General features: G+C 41.2%; 1 protein-coding gene across 1 annotated transcript in view; it reads right to left on the reverse strand.

Annotated features, from left to right (window-relative positions):
• The window catches only part of GABRG3 (gamma-aminobutyric acid type A receptor subunit gamma3), a 305,491-nt gene extending 287,392 nt beyond the window's left edge, over nucleotides 1–18,099 (reverse strand). Inside the window, exons 1-4 of the mRNA XM_066545196.1 lie at nucleotides 17,964–18,099; nucleotides 17,046–17,260; nucleotides 13,753–13,901; nucleotides 397–464 (exon numbers count right to left, since the gene is read on the reverse strand). Of these exons, the coding sequence (XP_066401293.1) occupies nucleotides 397–464; nucleotides 13,753–13,901; nucleotides 17,046–17,260; nucleotides 17,964–18,062 (531 nt within the window). The 5' untranslated portion in view covers nucleotides 18,063–18,099. The remainder of the gene's footprint in view (nucleotides 1–396; nucleotides 465–13,752; nucleotides 13,902–17,045; nucleotides 17,261–17,963) is intronic.
• Nucleotides 18,100–22,930: the final 4,831 nt, after the last annotated feature.

Below are 22,930 nucleotides of genomic sequence, written 5' to 3' on the forward strand. Positions count from 1 at the left end.
AAAAGCAACCACTGAAGAGATTATGAATTCCAAATAAATATGCTGTTATTACACAATGACTTTCATTAACTCCACATTATTAAGCTGTATATTTGATTGCATCTTGAAACAACATCTCAAGAGCTTTCTTGAAAATGACTTCACTTCAAACTTTTTTTTCCTAAGATGGCTATTTTATCACTGAAAATCTACCAGCATGTTTCAATAGACAACACAGAACACAATATTGCTTACACATTTGTTCTCTTGATGAGACATAAAAACCAGAATTATAGCTGAAAACAGGAGTAAATCAGAATCAAAACAACTTATCACTGTGGTATTTAGTGTCTTTTTCAAAGTTAGTATTGATGCCAAGATCAGCAATCCAGATAAAAATCTTTGTAAGTCACTTACCATATTTATTGATGATACAGGACCAATGCTGTTAACATAAATGTCAACATCAATAACTGTCGGTTTTACTGTGGAGAAAAAAAAAATAATATTATTTTGTAGACAACATAAATAATCACTTTAAATACTTTTTCCCCCAATAGCCACAAGTTCTTTTTTTCAGGTACAACTACTGAAAAATATGGATAATGCATTTTTAAGAAAAACATGGTTCTACTCCTCCTACCCAACAAAAATAATTGTCATAAATTAAAACCTGTACCACTTCATCATCATGATTCCAATTTGTCAGCAGCAATTTGTTGAAGAAACTTTCACTGCTAGGCATGGTAGCTCAAAGTAAAGCTCAAACCTAAGATGCCTGACATGAAAGTAGAAAAAATCTAGCGTATTACTTTTTCCCTTTGCCTCAACATTCAGGTCCTTTAGCCTGTTTGTTCCAGATCAAAAAAATCTTTCCAGATTACTGCATCTCATCAGCCCTGAAATCATCCTAACTTAGAGCAAAATCTCTATGAAATCTGATTAGCTAAATCTAAGCAACTCCTCTTTCAATTCAGATTCATCCCCTTCAGACGACATTGCCTTTGCACTCTTTCATTCACAGGCTTTTGAATTTGATTTGGTTTAGCCAATGCACATTTTCAGTCAGATCTTCCATGTTTTCAGACTTCAAGGACTTTATAAGCCAAGACAAGCTCTGTATTCCTTTCTTTTGCTGAAGCCACTAGGATTTCTCTTTCTTTCAGCATCTTTGGTGTCAGCGTAGCTGCTGGACATTACTGAGCTCTTATTGGTGACATAATCTAACTCTAAAATAATGCCACTCTTACACCAAAAGACACATTAGGTTTTTTTACTTATACTGCTATTATTCTAGCCCCACCGGCTGGAAGAATACATTAAGCTCTAAATTGAAATCTAAATTAGTGGTTTACTTTCTCCAGAGTTAGCTGACTCAAAACTAAGTCTAAAGAATAAATGCTGTTTTAACCTGCATAGTGAGAATTGATGCAAACTTGCCCCTAGTAAGCCAGCAGCTTCTTTTGGACATCTTTCTTTCCCACAGAAGCACCTTCTCCTCTACATTGTTTTCAAAAATCTCCAGAGAGTATTCAAACCACTGAAGTTTGGGAACTATATTGGTCTTGGACTTTTTTCACTAACCCTCTTACAATGAGGAAATGCAGGCATATCAGCCACGCAAAACTCAGGAAGCTTTCCTCTGGGAAGCTACTGAGCAGAGAAGTGAGGAACAGCTAAATACCAAGGTTCTGATAGAAGCTTATCTCAGGTAACAATCAGTCAATTGGTCTAAAGCCACCTGATAGATAGACAGGGACCTTCACATGTAAAGATTTATATTTTTTGCCTGCATCCCCCAAATTTCAGACCATCAAAGAGGTGTCAAATAGTTTAAAGTACTTGAAAATTTAGATGGTTATGAAAAAAAGAATTTGCATGCTGGCCTGTCCTGTAAGACTTTGTATGTACATATTAGGAAGGCTATATCCCCTGTTGCAAAAACCAGACATTAAACTGGGTACAAACAGTGGTTAAAGATGATAACCATTCTCTCTAATTCATTTTTACAATTACAATTAAGTAACATATACTTTTTGACTGTGTATGGTCAGAACATCCAGGATTATTTAAGGTCATGGTTTCAAAGTGTCTGAAGTACTGGCTGATGAACTCAGATCTCCCCTTCAGCAAAAGAAAATGTGAATTCAGCTGAACAAGCTCAGCTGATTAAAGCAATTCTAATTGTACCCAGCTAATAACTAAATAGGAGTCTAGCAGCTTCTGGTAATGAGTTGCCTCAAAATGCAGTAATAAATGTCATTACACAGGAATTGGTAATAGCAAGAAACTACAGCTAGCTCTTCCACCAGAACAGCATTCATGGAATAAAGAGCTCTAAGCCTTATAGGATTTATGCATGTGTCTACCTGGAAGTTCAAGGCTAAGGAGTTCTGGTGAACATTAATGGCACTAGACTTAAGGATACAAATTGGCATGCAACTGAATCTTGGCAGGATCAGGAACAAAATTCAGGACCAGAACACAGTGCTAGAAATCTGTTTTTTTTAATCTGTTTAATCACTGCAGTTAAATATATAAATAGAATATGAGGTGATAATTTTTCCTGGATGTTCTGGACAAAATTCTCTTACATTGCAAAAAAAAAAAAATATTAAGCACTGTGTATTAATGCTAAAGAGAATTTGATCTTGCTCACAGTAAAGGTCTAACCTTGAAACAGAACACTAAACAAGGGTCACTTCTTTTATCAGACATTTCCAGTGAAATTCAAATTGAAAATAAACAATAAACAATACACGTAAGCTATTATACCGGTTCAATTTTTTTTTTTAACTGAAAGTTTATTTGAATTTTTTTTTTAATTTTCCTTGGCAGAGGTAAAAAATACAATTGTAATTTGATTGTATGATAAATGTTTGTTCAGGTTTTAAAAGAAAAGACAGAAAAGCATAGTTCTTGTTGTCTGTGGTCTTCCACGGATATAAACACATACAAACAAACAAGGGATTATCAGGTATAAATTTTAGATTCATTATCATAAGTTTTTAATTCAAATGCCAACCAAAATATAGCAAGGTTTTAAGATTATTTCCTCCAAAATGTATTATGAAAAAGGAAATAACTGAGTCTTAATGTTATCATGTCTTATTAGAAAGAACTCACCCTACAGTGCTCTTACAAATAAAACTGAGTTTCATGGAAATATGAAATAGCTACACTATCAAGAAGGCTGGACCAGATGATCCACTGTGCTCCCTTCCAACCACTCTGTGATTCTGCAATTTCAATGCCTGCTCAGATTTTCTGGGTATTGCATTCATTTGTGAATGCTCAGTTCATGAAGGAATTCAAGCCACACATGGAATTGTTGAGCTGCAGATGGAGCTTTTTTTCTTGCACTAGAAGAGTGCTCACAGTGTTGTTGACAGAACAATTAAAGTGTTAATACCTCACTAAAAGCTGACAGTAAGATTAAATATGGATACTCAGGTACTGTACTGTTTTGTTATTGGCCTAAACCCAAGATGGTCCTGAAGAGCTGGTCAGAAACTTAGAAAAAATACTGGCAGAACCATGTTTATACAACATGCAAGAGAGCAATTAAAGGTTGTCAACAAATGTACCAGCCTTCTCAAAGTTCTCTGAAATGCTATTTAATATCTGGCAGTAACTTTCCCTAAAAGACAGTGTAAGCACATCTGAGTAATTGCAGTGTTACACTGCTACTCAGTGCTACCTAAGGTAACCTAGCTTCTTCTCACAATCATTTAATCTTCAAACATGCTGGTTTTAATTGAGATGGGGGATTAATAAACCCAATCAAAATGTTTGAAACAAAACTAAGGTCATCTGATCCAAATGCCCTGGCTTTGAGACAGATAGTGTTTATATTCCAGTCAGCTTTGTAACTATCACAGTGCAAAGACACTACCAACAAGTAGTGCCTACAAACTTAAAAAAAACCTGACAGTTTAAAAGACATCTAGGACAACCATAGGATTCTTTCAGTCCTGCATTGTGGATTTACACTGGTGAAAAAAAACAGAACCTGAGCTTGAATCTCATTAAAATCCATGAAGACATTACTGTTGGACACATGTGAGTTGATCATGTGTATAAAAAAACTCAACAGATAAATCAAGAGAATTTTAAAAGACTCTTGAGTAAATCAAAAGAGGGAATGTTATACAATTTCATGTCATGTAGGGGGAAAAAGCTGCAAAAAGTTCCTGTCATTTTATTATGCTTATTTACTACTCTGAATTATCCTGTCCTTTTAAAAAAGAGATCTTTTGATAGATCTCCACTATTCAGAACTGATGCTTATTTCATGAATGAAACTACTTTTCTTCCTACAGAAAGCTTCCTCCACATTTGAAGTCTGTCCAAATAGCACTAATGTTCCTGCATAAATCACAAACATTTAGAAATATTTTTAACATTTTAATATTGGGAAATATTTTTACAAGCTCAATTAAACGGAGTACGTCTTACTGAGTTGTCATAAATTTTAAAATAAAATTATTTTTTGTTGAGAGTTAACCTTTCTTACATTGTTCAACTAACACCCAGGTTTATTCTGGTTTTACCCAACACATCAGTGATAAAAATGTTGTAGACCAATACACATTTATAGAAGCAAAGCAACAAGAACCAGATTTTTAGAAGGCACATAACTACATAAAAATCACAGTATGATCTCTGTTCAAGAACTACAGGGCCACTTGAGTTCTGCCCAAATTTCACAAGACTTCTGAACACAAATGACTAACAAGATTGGCTCTGCAGTAATGAGATATTTTTTTATATTGCTCTATAATGATATTTTACATTCTCTCATTACCACATAAATTGCTATTTTTAAATTAGGACAAAGCTGTAATAAATCATTACACAGTTATTGGTAACTGTAATAGTAGTGATTATAGTGTTAATTTTTACTTTGCATTGGTGATGATGACTATTCCAATTTTCCTACACTACCTTATAGGCAACATCTATTTGCCTAGCTGTTCCTATAAAACAAACTACTATGCCAACAAGTCACTCCTCAAGACTAAATACTGTTGGCTACCACATCTCCATTTTACAACAAATCACCACATTTGAAGAAAAACCTGGTAACAGGAAGTGTTAAGCCACCATCCCTGGAAGTATCTAAAAGATGAGTGGATGTGGCACTTAAGGACATGGTCTAGCTTTGGATTTAGCAGTGCTAGGTTAAGGGTTGGACTCAAGAATCTTTTCCAACCTAAATTATTCAATGGCTCTTTTCTACAATGCTATGAATCTATCAGTGAGGAAAATTAAAAACCCTCATTCCTCCTGTATGGAAGAGAATGGGCTTGAAAACAGATGTCCAAGTCCTCCACTTGCTACAGACACAGAAACTGACAGAAATGACATCGATATGTTTTAGGTTCAAACTACCAAAATGAACTGCAAATGAAAATCAAAAGAAGAAAGAAAGTTTGGATTAAAGCAATACCAGGATGAGAATACAGTCCTCTGAAAACAGTATTTTTTTTACATGCTAGGTTTGGTTGTCATTTTGTCCAGGAGTGTGAATGACAGTGTGCACATAAACGGACTCCCTCAATTAACTACAAATCACTTTTATTCTTCATTTCCCACCATAACTATCAATCAACCTTCAGCACTTTCATCCTTCATTTACCATTCCCTAATGCACAAGCTGTAATTTTTCAAGTATTATGTTGTGGAAAGAAAACTGTAGATCTTAATGGTTAGGCTTGTTTTTCAATCAATCCCTACAGTTTTAATTTTTGTTTTACTTTTATTCATCAGAGAGGAGAATTCCTCTGTGATATCATAAGACTGAACAATAACAGAATTTGTTCCTGCAAAGTCTAGCAAGCTAGCAACCACGGTCTGGATGAACAATAGCAGCCATGAGAAAACTATACAGATGTAAAAATTAGCAACACTATTTAAAATAGTATGTGCAGAACATAATATGTCCCTGTTTTAAGACGACAGAACAATTAGTTTGTGCCACTAACACTGAACATCCTTGCATTTTACAAATACTTACTAAGAAACCTCGTTAATGACAGCATAGTCTGGGCAATCAGAGAGGGAAGGGATAAGAAGAAAAGAATTTTCTCATGTAAAAACTTTCCCTGACTCTTACCTAACTTTCAACTCATGGCATCCAGAAAGTTTGTGTGCTATACTCCCATGATCCTCTCAGACTGAAAAACATGATAGTGAAGCTATAGAAAAGAAGAGAGAATAAGAACTAGGACCTTCTACATTTAGTTTTGTGTGTGACAGTTAAGACTAAGAGTTAGGCAAACATTAACTGTCAACCAAACTTTCCTATCTACAATGCTATTCAAGAAAAAAATTCCATCTGTGTATGCATTAACCCATTTCAGCAAATAGTCTCTGTCAGGAAATAAAACACTAAATAGAAGTTATCTGTGTAAATTAATTATTCACATTCACAAAGATAAGGCTGTATTTTAAGGGAGCTTGCTGTTTAGTAATTAGGTAAAACACAAAAGCAGTACTTTTTTTCAAGCTCAGAGATTACACATAAGAAGACATAAGAAGACATAAGCATTGCAAAGATACAAGTGGCTTCTTAGAAATGAGATAAAGGAGCATTTTATATAGGCAAAAAACTGCATTAGCAGGGATAAATTATTGGCAGTAAATTATTAGGTAAATTCAGAAAAACAGTGTTTGAATACTAAAATATTTCTATATAGTGAAGTACAGTAAGCTTAAAATTAAAGTGTTGCTTTCCAGCATTTGATTTAAATTAGGTGATCTAAAAAAAAAAAAAAATTAAACTGGGGTTCTTTGGAGAGTTTTAAGCAGAAACATTGACTTGTAGGGCTTCAGGCTCAAAGCACTGGACTAAAATTTCTCTACTTACACTTTCAGTATGGCACATTAAAATTTTACCTAAGAAAAGGATGAATAAAAAGTAGGATGTTTCCCCTGAGGGTTGAAAAGCTGCAAACCAAAGCAGGTCAGAAAGCCAAGGTAAAAATTTCCCGTACTCAGTCCATGGTTAAGCAATCAGAAAAGCAGAATTCAGGCATGAAGAAAGCTCATTGTCAAGATCCAGTCCTAATCAGAGTTGCTCCCATGCAGGATTTTGAAAGAGCCTATGTTTAATGCACTGGACCAGCATCAAACTAAGACTATTTGTTTATGTAATCATTCAAAACTCAAACATGTATCACAAAAACTGGAAATGGGTATTTTGGAGTGTTTTATAGAGTAGTTTACCCCTAAGTTGCCAACCTTGCTATTAATATTCTAGAAATGTTCATGGCCAACACTGCAAAAGAAAGCACCAGTTCCTGAAAATGGTAGATAATTAGAACTCCTGCAGAATCAGAAGAAATCCCTTTTATCATCCCACCTAGAACAGAGATTCTTCTCATCTTCATTGAACAGCAATTCTTTCCTCAGGAACATTCCTCTTCTTGAGGATTTCTAGTTAGATGGCTAAATCAGAACAAAAGTCCTTGAAAGGAAGACAATCCACTTCCACCCCAACATAAAAGAACAAAAAGAGAAGTATCAGTGAGAACAATCAATGCATTTCTGATTTTTTTGTTATGATTTTTTTCATTGAGCTATCACTATATTCAGCCCTGTTTCCTACTAGTTCTTAGCCACAGCACTCTGTGTCCTCAACAACAGGTTATTCAAGTTTATTCTTCCATATAAATCTAAATTAGACTAAACTCTACAATCTTCTGCAGTGCCCAGTACTACAGAAGTTGGATCCAGGACTATGGCTTTCCCCTCCTGAGTGCTGCCATAATACAAACAGAATTTACCCCATCTCTCCTTCCCATGTGCTTTACCTTTACACACAAGTTGGCTTTCCAGGTACAACTCTCGATGATCAATCCTGAAGCAATGAATGTCTCTCTCACTACTTCATGTTATAAGATGCCTGACACTGTCTTGTAGGCTAGCACCAAAAAGGACTTACAGCAGAAAGTAGTAATTTGACCTTGCATGACACTTCACAGCTTTCTCTGCACTACAATCTGGAAAATATTTTGATCTGTCAGGCAATATGCAGCCCTCTGTCACCACATATGGGGAAACCTAGCTGGAGCTAATTTAAAGAGCATCAGGTGTGGCAATCAGCAGCTAGCAAAAATAACCTGACAGCCTGTGTGGTAATCGCCTGTGATGCACTTCAGGGTTCATTTCTGTGTGACATGGTAGGAAAGCAGGTCAGACAGGAGAAAGATTGTGATACTGCTTCAGAACTCAAGATTTTCAATAAGATTGTGCCTGGAAAAGGACATGTTCTTTAAAAACCAACATTGTTTCCTCTCAACCAACAGATTTTCTCCTTGCACACACTGAGAAACTGGTTAAATTAGTTGCTAAGAAAACTTTTAACTGCTTTAAAAGAGGACTGCTGTTAATGGTCCCAAACAGCACAATAAAGCACATCAGACAGAGCTTAGTCTTCTGAGTATGCTGATTCAAATGAGCCCATCTATTTGTACCAGCTCCACTTGTACAAACCTACTCGGGGTAGTGAGAGCTGCACAGCAGTATCTGAGACTGCTCTCATCTTCAGAAATATGGCTAATGGTTATAAAGATACTGGAGGAGTAAAAATAACCAGCATGACTCTCAAGACAGCTAGAACTGGTGGAGTCATATTCACTTCATATTCCAAAGTGAACTTATTTGGGCTTATAAATAAAAAATAAACACAGATGACTGCTAGAGGCTGCAAGGATCAAAAAATTTTAGAGGATCCAAGAGGAAGGAAGGAAGGAAGGAAGGAAGGAAGGAAGGAAGGAAGGAAGGAAGGAAGGAAGGAAGGAAGGAAGGAAGGAAGGAAGGAAGGAAGGAAGGAAGGAAGGAAGGAAGGAAGGAAGGAAGGAAGGAAGGAAGGAAGGAAGGAAGGAAGGAAGGAAGGAAGGAAGGAAGGAAGGAAGGTTTAAAAGCAAAATTCAAAATTGGTGTTTGTTGAAAATGTCTCAGAACACAGACTGGTGAAGCTTTCTTCAACATAGGCAATTCAGAGGCTTCCCTAATGTAAGGATACATCTGAGAAAGAGAAGATGTAAACATGAAATACAAATTGCCTTACTACTCTGCTATTCAAAGCCTAATCTAGGGTGAGACTTTTTGCCTCCCACTACTAATGGCACATTTCAGAAACTGTCATGGTGGGGGAAACTTGGATGCTCAATATGAGTGTTTAGCAAGCTTTGTTTATTGAAGAGAGCATCAGACTTTTATGCACAACAAGTAATAAACTCATGCATATTCTACAAGTTAAGCAATCTATTGGCTATACTACAATATCAGCTCTTCCTCATACCTTAGAAGTTACATCTCTCTTTTCTCATGTTTCTCTCACGACTTGTTATTGTACCACAGCCATGCTCAAAGACACAGTGTTTGCAAGTGCAGGGACCCAGATTAGCTGCATCCTCCCAATTCTTAGTCCAGAACGTAGCCCCTGTCACATAGCCATTCTTCCACAAGAAACCTCACATATACTAACTTTTTGATTGGTAACTTTCAAAATTAAAGAAAAAGATTACATATTAGTTTCCACACATAAGGTCACTCAGGAAATGTGACTGGAAAACTTTCCACTTAGTTAAAAATTTTCTGTTTAAGGCAAATTATATTCCATATGAAGTTAAGCTTGAAACCATGTAGGGTTCTGAAGGTAGCTGTTCTTTTCCATAACTTTGTTGTGGTCTAAGCTGACCACGAAGGAAGGTGAGAGGGGAAGATTTCATTAAAGTAAAATGACTTTGAAGGAAACTGTATTTCACTTCATTGTTGGGTTTTCTTTTGTTTGTTTTTGTTTGTTTGTTTGTGTGGTGGGGTTTTTATTGTAATTTAAATTTTAGACCTGTCAATCAAAGAAAAATAAAGATCAATTACAAAAATCTGGTTTATTTCTAAAATCTAAATTAAACTGAAATATTTTCAGCTCTAATTATCATCATTCCGTTCTGCGTCCTGTTGGTTTGCCTAATATTTCTGTTTCATTTTATTAATAAAAAGAAAATAAAATTTCAGGGCCAGAACCTGCTCTACCAAATTTTAGGATTTGTATCAATGTGACATAGGAGGAAAAAAGCACACTTGCAGGGTAGCAAGTCTTACTGCACCTGCGCGTAGAAAATGACGCATATCCATTAAAGAGGTCTTTTCTTCAAAGCACTTTGAAACAAAACACAGAATACCTGCCTATGGAAGAGATGTTAAGACTTTCATAGTTCTGAATTGGTTTAGTTTTTTTTCTAGGATTGGTGCCTTTCATACCACGCAAAAGACCTGAGTATCTCAGATCTATAATTGTAGCTGGTAAAAAAATAGGTGAATAGATGCTTTACATCATAAAACACTTTTCTTTTTGATCTAATCAGTACACTGTTATTAGCTCTTCAGTATAAAGTACTTTCTTTCTTTTTTTTTCCCAATTCAAAAAGACATGTATTTTTTGTGGTATAATAGAAACTTTCCAGATACCACCAGTAAAATAAAAACCCTCAAAAGCCATGATATTCATGGAGACAAGAAATCTGCCAAATGTGTGGCCACAGGGGATGCAGTCAGGCATTCCCCTGCTGGAAAAACACTGCTTTGTTTCTAAAGATCAAAGGAAATCTCCTTTGAGCGAGACAGGTCCTGTAAAGGTATCACTTTGCTAATAGCCTTCACAGGTTAGCTGTTTTGCCTAATATTTAGTTTGTTCAATCCACTCATTAAAAATCCTGGCTTGGAACCTTGCAGGTGATGCCTGAAGTGCTGAGTGTAGATTGTGCCTATGATTTGAGCAACAGCCACTTATGTACAAGCTGAGGCCAAGCATAGGCCAGGATGAGGGGAAAAAAAAAGTCCTAGTCTTGCATGCAAGCAGTGACCTACACACTCTTTACAGTGGTTTAGATATGCTTGGGTGACAGGAGGAAAGAGGGTAGCTAGGTATTCACAGTGCCCTCACTGATGGCTGTACTGCTGGCCTGGAGGAGATGAGATTGCTGACAATGCCAGGGCCCATAGTACAGCAAAAGGGCACTCAGAATATGCCTGTACCAGGTAGGACTCTATTTTGAGCTAGCCAAAATATCAGTTGCCCTGAGAAGAATGAAAACCATGGAGAAGTCACTGCCTGTGCCAGCATGCACTTTGATATGTTTTATTCACCACAGTCTTCTCCTTCTCTCCTCCTTTTTTGGCTGCAGAAGTGTCTTCCCAAGTGATCTGAAACTGGCAATCCTAACCTTAAAAAGGGCAAAGTATTTCCTGGGCCTTCCTGACTGCATTCAGAACAAAGATCATTTCCTCAGGACAATAGCTAAAGCTACACACTGCTAGAAATAGTGGATTTGCAATAAATGATTGAAAAACTGAGTGAAGAGCAGTGTGACATGAAATGGTGAGTGTCCCTGCCCTCTGGGTCAGACAACTTACTTCCCAGCAGTACCATGCTAATGCAAAGGCCCTAGTGAGTAGGTGACTGTATATGGGTCCTGGATTTAACCCTCAGTATTGGCTGAACTTCTGCTTGAATCTGGGAATCACTTCTCGCCTCTTCTACGGGTTCACTCCATCCATGCTTCCTCTAATTTCCAAAACATGCATTTTCTTATTGTATGGTCTATGTTACCTGGCACACCACCTTTTCTTCCTGGTGCTCTAGCTGGTATGTATTATGCTTTAAAGTATTTGTATTAATACTGAGACCTTCAGGGCAGCAAGACAATTCTGTTGCCAGGACATGTCAACCACCTTGTTAGGAGGATAACCAGCTCTCAGATGGAAAGGACGATGTGTTTGTGTGTGAGGCACCAGCCAGCAATTCAGGGAAGTTATCTGTAATGCCTGATTCTCTAGCATTCCCCTTGTGTTCTCCTTGCCAAATGCGACAGCTCCACAACTTCAAAAGGGCAATGTTATTTATCTGCATCAAAGGTAGGAGAGGTGCAAAGAGAGACCAGGGGAGGAAGCACAGATGAACTGACTTCTGTAGCATTTGAACAACACTCAGCACAGGTTCTGAAATAGCCAGATTGCTATCAAAGACAAAAAACAGCCTAGGACCAAGATGCTTGATAGAAACAGATGTAGTTGAGAACTATAAGATCTGTTTGATACATGAACAGTTGTGTAATTTGACTCCTTTCTCAAAAACAAAATGTTGTGGAGACACAAAAGGAATTATTTTGGTAATAATGACTTCCCAGAGCTGTAAGTTACGTCTGACCTCTACTGATTTTATGGCAACTGATATGGGGACTTTGAGTGATTGCTTTGCCCCACATAAGCATAATGTAATTCCCTCTGCCTTAAGTCAGTGATCTGAGGACACAGTGTACAAAATAAATCAAAAAATTTGTCTGAGACTGTCTTCCAGATGTTGATATAGGTGGGAAAGTGTGTTAAAGCATCTCTTCATCAGATATTAAAGATAGCTAAATCCAGCATGACAAACGAAGTAGAGAGAGATAAATGTCACTTTGGGATAAAAACAGACACATCTATCAAATATGATCTTTGTAAATACTATGGAAAAATCAAAGTAATAGCTATAAAAAAGAACTAAACAGACCCTCTTTTTAATACCAGAGGATAGTCTTTGTTTTTCTGCAACTGTTGCATTATTGTGTAGCTATGAAACACTCATAATTGTAATGATGAATACATATAGATGGCTCTTACTTCCCTCTAAACCAATACAAAGGGATCACCTAGAAAGCATATCAATACATGTGCCATTAGCAAAAAATAATTGCACTTATAATCAGTGGTAGGAATGCTCCTCTAATCCCTGCAAATATCTAGGGAAAGCAAAATATATAAAATATATTATATATTATATTATGTGATTATTTTGAGTATTCCTCAGTCTCAGTTTGTCCTGAAGCACATGCAAGGTACAGTAAATATAAATGACAAATTCTCTCTGATTGCTGTCATACAAACTTGCTATGAAGAAACTGAGCAGCAGTTGTGCTACCAGCCAATATGCTGTAGGGGTGCAAACTGAGAAAAAATGGGATAACTCCAATAGGTGGAGCACTAAAAACAAAACAAAATAAAACAAAAAAAAAACCAACAAAGAAACAAACCAACAAAAAAAAAACAAAAACCCAAATAAAAAACCACAATCGATTTGAAACCTCATTATACAAGTTAAAGCAATATAGTAGCCCAAGATGGTAATATGCAGGTACCTACAGGCTCTTATTTAAATTTTATACTTATATGTAGTAGTGCTGACCATGAGACACTTTGACTATGTAAGATTTCTTTTGGAGATGTCTGCTGGTTTGTGGAAGATCATCTCTGGAGTTGCCCTATACACAGGCAAATCCCAGTGCATTATTCTCTGCATTAAGGAACATAACTTTCAGGATCATATTTTGAAGAGAACAGGTGCACATTCTTCTCTTGCTGTGTCCTACTTTCTGTTTTAATATGCTGAGGTTTTGTTTGCTTCTCAGAGTGTGAGATTTTCAGCATGGACTGGATGACAAAAGAGGTGTGTTCCTCTGCCAAAGACCTGCTGAATACTTAAGGATTAGCCCTTCCATATCCTTACACAAACTCTGTACAAACCAACAAAATTTTAGGACCCCAAGCTACCACCAGATTTCCTTGTGAGAATTAGCATTTTTAAAATACTTGGAAATCAACTTCAGCCAAAAAAACTTAATCTACACTTCCCCAGATTATTTGTGCACACTTCCAGAATATAGTAACCTATCTACTCTGCATCCAGAGAAGCTTATCCTCACTTGTGCAGAAAGAAGTACTTACTTCCAATATCTGGCCGCAGCTTTTTGTCATACTCTCTCAACAGCTTGTTTAGTATGAGAGTCACATCTGTATCTTGTGTTTTTGGAGCTAAAACCCAGTTTTGGTTAGTTGTTCCATCTTCATATTCATCGTCTTCGACCTTTCTAGAACTGCAAAACAAATGAAACAAACAGGTATTATTTTACATTACTAAAATAGAATGCAACAGGATGCAGCAGGATGCAACAGGTGCAACAGGATTTTCCCATCAACAATTGTTGAGTATCTGTGGTTGGGTCATGACTGAGAATTGTTTAGAAATTGTCTTCTGGAAATGTCTTCAAAATTTATACTCTAGAAGATAATACAGCTATCAAAGTACTATTTTATATCCTGTATTTTAATGAACCTATTCTGACTAGTTTACAATATACTTTTACAAAGAGCGAACATCTGCAGTATTACTTTATTAATACATCAAGACAACTGATTCATCTCTTGCACAAAGCCTAATAAGAGTATTAAAAATTCAGATCTGTTAATACTTCCTGATCATTTTATCCTATTAATAAATTATTATATTCTCAGTGCATGAATTTTAGAGTTTAATGTATTACAAGGCTTAGAATTAAGAGCTCATTCCTTGAATTTGAGATGGATTATCACAAGCACACAAACACATTGAATAAATTAATCTGAATTTCCCTGCAGCTTTAGTAACTTTTTTTAGAAACAGTACTACACCAAGAGTTGCAACTTTATTCATTTATAGGTGGATTATGTTTGTTTTAAGGCTATATTAATGCAAATGTGATGAAACTACAGTTTGGCCAGAAATCACAACAAGAGCTATTTTCACACAAGACTAATTTCATTTGTGCAGCTTTCTGTGCACAGACTTTAAAATGTTGATTTGAAGACGATATCTTCATCAGATGTATCTTTTGGTATCTTAGAAACCAAATCTGTTTGATGCCTCTCACTGGAGAAAATCTATGACAGACTAAGATGAAGTTATTAGAAGAAAAGATAACCTCGGTGGTGGAACCTATGTAAGGAATCATGTGTTATTTCAACCTGCAATTGCCCAGGGGATATGATACAATTTTGCAACTTTTTTACATAAATGTCAATAATTATGTGAGGTGCAAAGCAGTGGAGAATGAGAGGAACAAGCCTTGTTTGTTCATGGGATGTGCTACATACATCTGTGCAACTTTCTTTCTCTCCTTCTCCTTTTCTCCATAATGACACCAGTGTATTTTAAAATACCTCAGATGTCCAGAAGACTTGATAAATACTCTATGTGAACATAAAAAAAACTAATACAAAAATAAAAATTTAATCACAGAGCATCATCGACCCTCACATTGCTCGAAGACCACAATTTGAGAACATAATGAAACTTTAAACTGAAACTGCCAATATGCCCCTAAAGATTAACCACGAATCACTTAACATGACCTCACAATTTGCAATTGCTGTAGGCACAATTTCTATAGAAAAATAATTTTTAAACCTAGACCCTGGGGATTTTCTGAAGAGAGCTCATATAACTAAGCTGTAAAAGCAGAGAAAACTTAGGACAAAATTTTGAATAGACAACCACTACTTTTCTGTTATTGGGCTGTATTTTTTAAAAACTTGAGGTTTTTTTTCTTTTTCTAATTCACCCAATGAGCATTGAAAAAATCAAGAGGATTTTGGGAGAATTTTTTTTTTCCACCAGATTCATGATAAGCCCTGTGTCTTAATACTCCTTGATGGTTACAGAACCATTCTCAAAGGAGGTATCATCTCCAAACACACATGGTTGATATTTCCGAGCTGAAGCTCTGCAGTGGTGCTGAATTGCTGATAGCAAAGAAGGACAATTCATATGTCTTCTTCTGCTGCAGCCACCACAACTTAACACAGGCATTCAGACTGCACCTGGAAATGTGAACTGAGTTCAAGCAGTATCATTATTCCTATTTCAGGGAGATGCTGCTTTAAAACAAGTCACTAACAAGAGTCTAACAAAGCACTGTCAGACCTTTTAGATCCCCTCCCTCTAGCAGCTTCTTTCCTAGAAAGTACCTCCAAACCATTTAAATCTTTACCTATCTTCTAGATTAAGACTGGTGGTGGAAGAGGTTTCACAGTGGATCAGACTAATACACTAGACACGTATTTTTCAAGCTTTTTTGCTTTCTTCCTTAAGAAGTTATTATTTCCCTTCCATTGCTTGTCTCCACATAGTTAAGGCAATAGTGCTCCTTCAAGGCACTTGAGGCTGCATTTTTCTTTTGTAACCCTACAGGTGACTGGCAATTCCTCTCATATTCCTGTGATCCAGAGAAATAACTACAGGGTGATGACAAACCAGTCTCAAACTAGGAAGGAAGAAAGGCTACATGCCTTTCCCCAACTCTTCATCAGTTTTGATTCTGTAAGGAGACAGAGAAGAGACTGTGCATAAACTGCAGGGAAGGAAGTCTAGAAAACTCTGAGAGGTTGTCAGGAAAGGGTTTCTTTCCTGCAATAGGTGTGTCCCACACCTGCTGTGGAGGCTGGCAAGAAGCATCCTCTAGTTCCTGTGGGGATTTAGGAGATAGACGCCACTCAGGTGTGGGGCAGGCTGCCAAGGAGGACAGGGGAAGGCCTTTGAGCATGCCTGTAGCCTGATTTGTGCTGGTTCCTTCAGGGGGAACGGAGCTGACTCCTCTGCCTGGGTTATTCTGTGAGGGTGTACGACAGCCCCGGACAACCAAAAAGACCGAAATCCAAAAGGTCGGGGCTGACGCTGCCGGCTGTGCCCCTCTGGCCTCTAAGAGTGGATACCGGACCCCCTTCCCGGCCCTGAGGCGGGGACCAGGGGATCACGCACCCCGCGGCTCATCCCTCACGCCGACCCTGCCCGCGGATCCCCCGGGGATGGCGTGGAGGGAAGCTGGGGCCGCGAGGGGAGCCCGGGCAGCTCCAGCCGCTGTCCCACCGGGTGCCGGCAGCCGCCCGAGGGGGAAACTTTCTGCCGGGCCGGCTCAGAACAGGGCCCCCGCGGGCGACCTCCGGCTTCGTGCGAGGCCGGGAAGGGACGGCGGCGGTGCCACCGCCCCGGGCGCACCCGGTGCCGGGCGGGTCCCAGGATGGGAGCCGGGTAAGCGGTGTTTGGGAACAGAGCCCCGGCACGGCGCGGAAGAAGGTGGGGAGAGCCCACTGTTCTTCCTGGGTGCCGAATATTGTGCAAACTCCGGCAACTGGGACTTCAGCCCTCCAGCCCCGGAGCAGAGAGGAGAGGGGCTGGAGGGGAGGCGAGGGGAGCGCAGACTTACCAAGCGTGGAATACTGAGAGGAGGAAGAAAACCGGCAGGAGCTTAGCGGACATGGTCCGGACAGCGCTGGCCAGGTGAGAGGTGCGGCAGGATGAAGGAAACGGTGCAGAACGTTCACATGGAAGGGAGAATGAGGCAGTGAGGTAAAGGTCTGAACCTCTCCTCCTCTGTATTCTCAGCTTAATACCCTGAAGAAAACACTCTCTTCCACAACGCTTCGAGAAGGGAGGGGGGAGGCGAGAGGGAAAAGAAAAAAAAAAAAAAAACCAGCTGAAGAAGAAGTGGAACGAGGGGGAAATCCCCAGCGGAGAGGCCAGGTATAAATCAGGCTCCGCGGGCTGACAGGTGTTCAGCGGGCGCGGAGCTGCGGCGCGTCCCCTCAGCCGGCAGCCAGCAGCCGGGAGCAGCGGCGCGGCCTCTCCCGCTGCCCGGGCTGGCGCTGGCCGTGCCCCCCGGGCGGTGCACAGCGCCGAGCAGCCCCGGCCCCGCCGGGCCGCGGGAGCCGCGGGGCGGGCCGGGCCGGGCCGGGCCGGGCCGGGAGGGGGGCGGGCCGGGGCGGGGGGAAGGGGCGCACCTTGCCCCCCCCGGAGCGCCTGCCCGCAGCCAGCCCCGCAGCGCGGCACCGGAGCGCTGCCGGGGACCGCCCCGCATCGGAGAGCACCTCGTCCCCACTCCCTGCCCAACAGGTTCCCGCCTCGCCGGCAAGTGGAGGAGCCGGGAAGTGAACCCTGCCCCCGCCCCAGCGGGCGCACACACACGCACACAAGAGAGGGGGAGCAGCAAACCCGGCAGCCGCAGTCACTCGGCAGCCGGGAATTCTCCCCGACATCACCAGCCCGATGCCCTGGACAGGGTAGCCGGTGGAAGGATCCCCGTGATGTTTTGCGGGATCCCCTCACGCCCAAACCCCTCAATTACTTGCCGAAAGTCCCCCCACCGCCCGGGGCTGGAGGTGCTCTCGTCAGAAGGAGGGAGAGGGATCGGGTGCTGGTCTCGGGGTGATCGGAGCGAGGGCATCCCGATGTACACACAGGCGCAGATCCGTGTAATCGGTGCGGCTGCTTGCACGGACAGATAGACAAACCCAAGGCAGTGTGTTTCGGTGTGCCTCTGTATCTAGGTGGATGCATGCAGAAGTTTGCATGCACTGTACCAATGCATGGATACACATGTATATGCACAAGGTATGCCAGAAAAATGTATACACAGAGAAAAGAAAAGGTCTACACGATTCTGTAAACCAGGTTACATGGACTTATGTGTACATTGTGAACCTCGCGGTAAATTAGGTTTTTCTGCTGTGAGAGCTCGTAAATGAGACAACAGTCAAGTGTATTCAGGGCAAAAATAGTTAGGATTTGGACAACTTTTGTCTTTCTACTCCACTAGGAACAGCACAGTGATTTTTAGCGACTTCAATTCTCTTCATGGAGAGAGAAGCTTTGCACCAGGCATCAGGGTAATTGGAATATTCCCCTTTGTTTTCAGAATGGGGAGTCACAAAATTTCACTTACGTAATGCTAATTTGAAAACAAAAAATTGCCAGAGGTACAGCGAGTCACTGCTTTCCTGTGATCAGAAATCTCGGGAGTGTAAATCTCTGTTTCCTTCTCCCTTAGACATAACTTCCATGTCCTGAGGGAGTCGTTTTTAATTGTTTAATTAAAAACAAAATCTGCTGGAAGATGCAATCTTGCTTTTAGAATAACTCCTACATGAAGCCTAGAAGAGCTGGCTATAGGGAGTTCTGTTCCCGAAGTTAATTTTTGAAGGAACGACACAGCTTAAGGAAAACCTGTCGTGAGTCAGGCAATTAACTCTCAGTAATTCACTTTAGGGCTTTTCTTTCAACCTTTCAAGTTTTGTTGAGGTTTTTTTTTTTTTTTATTTCCAACCTAAACGCCTCTTTACTAGATTATACAGCAGTTCTTTCGTGTTTACTTTGTCTAATTGGAGTTACCGTGAATTGCTAATAATCATTTGTTACAAAGCTTGTGCTCTTTTCGGTCACCAGCAGAGAAATGCGGATGGAAGCCAGGCCGCCTGCTGCCCTGAGAAAATGAGGGAGGGGACGGACGGCGAATGCTCGGGGGTTTCCTGGATTTTTCCAGGAACAGCTATGCTGACGGTCAGGCAGCACACCGATCCTCTGCTGTGAAGTTTGCGGGAGCAGCGGCGCTGCGGGGCGGGCGGGAGGCGGGACGGGGCGAACCGGGGAGCCGCCGCCTCCCAGCGACCCGAGAAGGTCCCGGCGGCACGGGCTTTGCCACCGGCGGCACGGGGTTTCGCACTGCCGCACTGGGTTTGGCACCGGCGGCACGGGGTTTGGCACCGCCGCACGACGCCGGTCCGCAGGCACCTGAAGGTTTCCTGAAAGCTGCTGCTTATGCGAACATCATTTAGGGTTCCCAGGTCTCGGTGCTCACGTCTCGGCTCGCAGCGCCCGCGCGTTTGGAAAGCAAGGACGGGAAGCGCCCCACATGCAAGGAGGGTTTTCCCCTGCGTTGGCCATATAGAAAAATGTGTGTATTCACACGCACACTCAATTTGAATAAATAAAAGCTTAGCCCGGCCTCGGTAACCGTGCCGGGGAGCCCAGCAGCGCGAACAGCTGGGGCTGCAGCATGGGAGAAGGCTGCGGCGGCCGGGCCGGGGGAGTCGCTTCGCCGCCAGCGGGAGGGGGCGGCTGGGGCCGCCGTGCCTCGGCCACCTCCCGGGTGGGCGTCACGAGTGAGCCGGATAGCAGGTGGCAGAGAGACCCGGGAGAAACACGCCAGCGGCGATTTACGATGAGAAATGACGAGGGTAGGTCCAGCCCCGCATCCCCGCTCTCGGCGGCCCTGCTCCGCGGGAACCCCGGGCGGGATGGGAGGGAGCCGGAGTGGCTTCCCCGCCGCGGCGGCTCCGTCGGGCGCCGCTCCGCCTCTTCCTCGCCCGGCAGCCCCATCCCGCCCTCAGCGCATCCCGGCGCGGTTGCGGGATCCTCTGGCGGCGGCGGCGGGAAGCGCGAGAGATCGGACCGGTCCCCGCTCCGCGCTGCCTCCAGCCGGCGGCAGAGCGCTCGGCAAGCCCTGCGCCGCGACAGGAACTTCATGTGAGCATCGAGTCACTCAGACCTCGAGAAAGACCCTCACAGTGTCCCCTCTTTCCTTGCAGAGTCTCATAAAACCCCAAGGCTCGATCGGAGCAATGTGCTTCGTTGATTATTGACTCCTTCTCCTCAGGCTGTAAGAAAAAAGGTGATGTTTAAGGGTTTCTTTCTGTTCTCCTCGGTGTGTTAATGCCAAAGGGATACTTTAGCACCACTCTTCATTACACCTCATGCCTCATTCATTTCTGCTCCCTCCCTTAATTCTCACATCTTTTTATTTTACTTTTAAGCACACTCTTTGCTGAGCCTTTCAAGTTGTATATTCAGGTAAGGGTCGTGATTATCCAGCACAGGCTTTAACAAAAGAACTTTTTATCATCCCATGTAATGATAGTAAAATGTTTAGGTTCTCAGTACTATTCTCCAGCATAACAAAACGCATCCACATTTTAACCTACCTTTCATTGCACTTTCACAGAAGGTATCTTTTCAGCCTGAGGGATACCTGTGTGGTATGACCTGTGCAGTGGGGAAGAATGAGTTTCTGAAAGTAGCTGTGCAGGGAGCTAGCTAGCATAAATAAGGGAGGAAATGCCAAAGAAGGGAATGGGACTCATGGATCAAATTCCTCACTTCCTAGAACTGAGGGCCCTGTCTCAAGCACTGATTAGTTTGGGCACCTGAATTTTCTGAGATTCAGTGTTGAAGGAGAGCCCTACTGGTGATTTTCCTGGCACCCCAGTGCTACCTATATACCATGAGAGGCACAGAAGGGAACTGGGGCTGCTCTGAGACAAAGAAGGAATAAAAAAAATAAAACAAAATAAAAAAATCCATATCCTACAGCTCCCGGAGTCCTCCAGCTGAATGCTTATTAGAGATTTCTAAGAGGCTTGAGCCACTTTATTCTGACTGAAGGTGTCTGTTGCTCCTGCTGGAGCCTTTAGGTAGGAAGTTGAACCTCAGAAGTCTCAACAATTACTGTGTGCTCTCAGTTCTTCAGCACAGGGCTCTCTGTTCTCTGGCTCATGGGCAGGATAGGGAGAATCCTTCCTGATGCTGCCATGCTGCAGCTTTTCAGCAGCTTTGTGTAGACTTCTGGCAGAAGCATGGGCATCCAGGGCAGGCAGGGCTGCTCCTCTGGGGCTATCTTTGAGCAGTTGTCCTGAGAACATCAAAAACTCCAGCCCACAATGAATGAAGAACTGAGCCCAGATCCACTGAGTCCAAAACTGCCTTGGGTGGCTGGCTCCAACATTTATTATCATTTATGTGTTAAGTTATAGTGGGTGGTTGCCCTCTGTGTAGTAATTTTCCTACCTACAAATCCAGCCTATCATTGTTGGTCCAGTCTATTACAATCTATCAGGGCTTCTCAAAAACTCTCCAAATTCATCTAACTGAAATTAGTTGGTCTCTTCAATCAATATTCTTACCTTTTACTTTGCTTTTAGCCAGGGACTAATTTAAGCAGCAACTTTTAAGACACTGTGACTGTGAGAAGTGATAATTGCTTTTGAGGATGGCACTGAAAAGGAAATAAGGCATTACAGAATGGGACACTTAGACTTCAGTCTAAATTAGGGGCAATTCTTGGAAGATCCTTCAGAAGTCCTTCGGGCTTCATAAAATCTAACTTCCAATCTTTCTATCTTCTCAAAATTGAACAAATGTCTATAACAACATAGTGGAAAACAGAAAATTGGTAAAGTAAGGATGTCATCAGAGAGTCACTATGCAATGACCATACTTAAGTGTTTGTAGTGACATAAAAACATATAAAAGATTAGAAAGGATTCAAGTAATTTTATAATTTAGTGTCAATTCCAATCTGAGAAGCAAGGGTATTAGGGGAAATACATCCTTATTACAAAGAACTGTTTCTCCACAAATTTTCTCCAGATTTAAAAAATCTGCAAGTGATACATTCATCTTCTCTGCATAAAATGAAGAGCAAAACAGTTTAATTCATTTTTCTTCAAAGTGTAACTTAGATGTTGAGCAAGAATTTTTGAAAGATGAGATTATTTCATAATATCATTACTTCCTCAGTTTTGTTATAAATATGTTCAGTTATTCCACAGAGGGCACATTCCATTTAGAAAAAAGCAGAACACAACTCAAGATAACAGAAGAGGGTTCAGCTTTAGAAAATACGTTGTTGCTTAAATTCATCCTTGAAGTAAGCTGGCACAGCTCAAATATCAGAAATTAAAAATCTCTTCCATTGTGTTTGATTTGTTCTTTCATTCTTACCGGGTGCGAGGAAGGAAATTTGGCAGCAGCCTGCACACACTTCCCCTACAGTGCTGAATTGTTTAATTCACTTTTCAACTATTTTTTCATGAATGCATACATGAAAAAATCAATGAGAAGCAATTCCTATTTATTACTCCCTTTGGCCATGACTAAGCTGTGAAGTAGCTGTGTCCTGCAGGGTCCTGGTTCACCCATGCTGGGGACAGTGACACAGCTCACTCCATTCCCAAAAGCCCAAGCTGCTTCCAGGGGTACCAGGGGAAGTTGGTGCACATCCAGATACCACCCCAGCCTGGGGCAGAACAAAGCTAAGGTGTTTTGGTTGAGCCAGGACCTGGAAAAATGCTCCTGTCTCCCACAGTTCAGGTACCATCTCAGTGAGTAGTGACCTCCCACACAAGCAGTTCCAGTGACTGTGGAGAGATCTGAATTGTGAGGTAGGATATAATGCAAGGCAATAGCATTTCAGTATTCCAGCCTGGAATGTATCGGCTTATTGAAGCATCTTCCAAACTATGGGACACCTAGTGTTCA

This window comes from Molothrus aeneus, chromosome 2 (assembly GCF_037042795.1).
Source record: "Molothrus aeneus isolate 106 chromosome 2, BPBGC_Maene_1.0, whole genome shotgun sequence".
Classification (NCBI taxonomy): domain Eukaryota; kingdom Metazoa; phylum Chordata; class Aves; order Passeriformes; family Icteridae; genus Molothrus; species Molothrus aeneus.